This window comes from Corvus brachyrhynchos, unplaced genomic scaffold (genome assembly GCF_000691975.1).
Source record: "Corvus brachyrhynchos isolate BGI_N302 unplaced genomic scaffold, ASM69197v1 scaffold283, whole genome shotgun sequence".
Taxonomy (NCBI): domain Eukaryota; kingdom Metazoa; phylum Chordata; class Aves; order Passeriformes; family Corvidae; genus Corvus; species Corvus brachyrhynchos.
Genome location: NW_008237409.1, coordinates 1,504,012 through 1,506,694, shown reverse-complemented (window position 1 = coordinate 1,506,694; position 2,683 = coordinate 1,504,012). Strand labels below are relative to the sequence as shown.

The window sequence follows — 2,683 nt, the reverse complement described above, 5'->3', positions numbered from 1 at the left end:
GGAATGTGTGGCTGTGGGACCGAGGACACGGCACTGGGTGGGCTGGGAGCAGCTGAGAGCTCCCTCAGGACACTTGGTTTGCTCGTGGCAGGTGGGTTCGGCCACACGGGGACTGGAATCCTCAGGGTGCGACCCCGGGTGGCCACGGGGAGGGCAGGAGCTCTGGAGCCCTCCCTGATTGCAGCAGCAGCCCCTGCTGAGGGCACCCACACCCCCTCCCTGCACTCACCCCCGGATCTGCTTGAGGACGTAATCCCTGGAGATGTATTTGATGTTCTCCTCCACGACCGAGCGAACGCCCTCCTCCTCCGTCAGCTGCTTCTCCAGCCACTCCACCAGGTCCTTGTTGCTGTCCCACAGGTAGGCCTGCCAAAATCCCACAGGTCAGCCTGGACTGCAGCCATGCCCCACTCCCCACATTTACTCCTCAGTTCCTGGACTGGCAGCTGTGGGTCACACACCTGCCTGGGGATCCCCACAAGCACACCTAACAATCAGCACCAGATTATTTCTTTCTTTTACATCTCCTGCCATAAATGTGATGGAAGGGGACCAAGGAGGTGCGGAGAACGAGCTGCATCAATCCCAGGAGCTGTCCCAGATAAACTCCAGTTTCCCTGGTTATCAGCTTCCCAAATGCTGCTGGAACACGGCTGACCTGAGATGCAGCTGCTCCAGGGCTTCTCCCAGTGCTGAACCTCCATGGGACCCACATGTCCCCATCACCTCCAGCTTGCCCCTGTGCTGGTGTTCCCAGCAATCCCTAACCCAGCCCCCAGGCAGCTCCTTGGGCTCGCAGAGCAGGTCAGGGTGTCTGGAACCCTCGGCCACGACCCCCTTTTTGCCTTTCACAAGATCATTTCACCTGATATTTGCTACATAGTTGGCTGTGTAATAACTCAGGAATGTGCCCCACTCCCCACGCCTTCTCTCCTCTCCTCTCCTCTCCTCTCCTCTCATTTTCTTTACAAATCATTTAAGAACCGTTTTGTTAATGGTTTCCGGAAAAGCAAGTACTGCCATTAGCACTCATTCATATTTATGTCATTTTATTTGGGTAATTAAACACAAAGCTCCTCATTTAAAGGTGCACTATCCTTCTCTGTTATCACTAACCAAGTCAAAGGCAGAATGACAATGAGCTGGGGACGGTGATGCCGTGGTGGCACCTCCCTGGCACCCCCTGCTGCAGCCAGAACCTGCCACACCTTTGGACCACAGAACCAGGGAATCACAGAGTCATTAAGGCTGGAAAAAACTCTGAGATCATCCAGTCCAACCATTCCCCCAGCGCTGCCAAGGCCACCACTGCCCATGTCCCCAAGTGCCACATCCACAGGGCTGTTAAATCCCAGGGATGGGGACTCCACGCTGCTCTGGGCAGCTGTGCCAGGTCTGGACAACCCTTTCCATGGAGAAATTTTCCCAGTATCCAGCCTGGCCCTCCCCTGGCCCAGCCTGAGGCCGTTCCCTCTCCTCCTGTCCCTGTTCCCTGGGAGCAGAGCCCGACCCCCCCAGCTGCCCCCTCCTGTCAGGGACTTGTGCAGAGTGGACACCTCCCACTGCCCCAGGCTGCTCCAAGCCCAATGTCCAGCCTGGCCTTGGGCACTTTCAGGGATCCAGAGGCAGCCACAGCCTCCAGGGAGGAATTTTGGGTTCAGAGCCCATCCCAGCCCCTGACACGCTTTGAAAACCCCAGGATTATTTTATTTCCTTTCACACGATGTCTCTGCTTGTCTCAGCCCAGTCATGTCACTTCGAGATTTTGCTTATTTCATTGTTTTTCTCCTTATTATGATTTGAAACTCGTCGGGTTTCGCTCCCTGCCCGTGCCCCTGCCACGCAGCAACATTCCCTGCATACAAAGGAGGATTCCAGGGAAGGGGAACAAACCCAGCCCGGGAAGCTGTGATACAGCCACAGACCTGTGTAAAGCTCCATTTACCCAAGATTCCCAAAGCTTTTAGTTTAGGAGAATATTTAATACTCTTATTAATCATTTTTAATCCGTTTGCTTTTAATTAAGAAACAGCATGATGCTTCCCTATCAACATATGCCAGGGAGCAGATTAATTGTGGCTTAAGATAACTCTCCTTGATTGGTGTAATGTATTAGCTAACGAGCTGCCTGCTTTTGGAGAGCTCAGGCTCTACCTTGGAAAGGCTGCTGCCCTCCAGAGAACATCCCCCCTTCCCTGGAACCCCAGAGTGCTGGGGACTTTAAAAATGGAATGAAAAAAAAACAGAATAAAAAAATAAAGCAGTGAAATAAAATAGAATTTTAAAAAATAAAGTAAAATAAATAAAGTAAAATAAATAAGTAAAGTAAAATAAATAAAGTGACATAAAGTAAAATAAATAAATAAATAAAGTGACATAAAGTAAATTAAATAAAGTAAAATAAATAAAATAAAGTGACATGAAGTAAAATAAAATAAAATAAAGAAAATGAAATAAAGCAACATAAAGTAACAAAGTAAAAGGAAATTAAATAATTAAATACATAAAAATAAGTAAAATAAAATTAGATGCAATAAAAAATAGAATAGAATAGATTAAAATAGAATAAAATAAAATAACATAAAGTAAAATAAAATAATATAAAATAAACAAAATAAAAAATAATAAAAAATAAAAATAAAAGTAAAATAAAATAGAATAAAATAAAAATAGAATAAAATAA

General features: G+C 46.9%; 1 protein-coding gene across 1 annotated transcript in view; it reads right to left on the bottom strand.

The window, feature by feature from the left end:
* ACACA (acetyl-CoA carboxylase alpha) overlaps nucleotides 1-2,683 on the bottom strand; it is a 96,645-nt gene that overhangs the window by 3,168 nt on the left and 90,794 nt on the right. Inside the window, exon 54 of the mRNA XM_017730878.1 lies at nucleotides 230-366. Within this exon, the coding sequence (XP_017586367.1) occupies nucleotides 230-366 (137 nt within the window). The remainder of the gene's footprint in view (nucleotides 1-229; nucleotides 367-2,683) is intronic.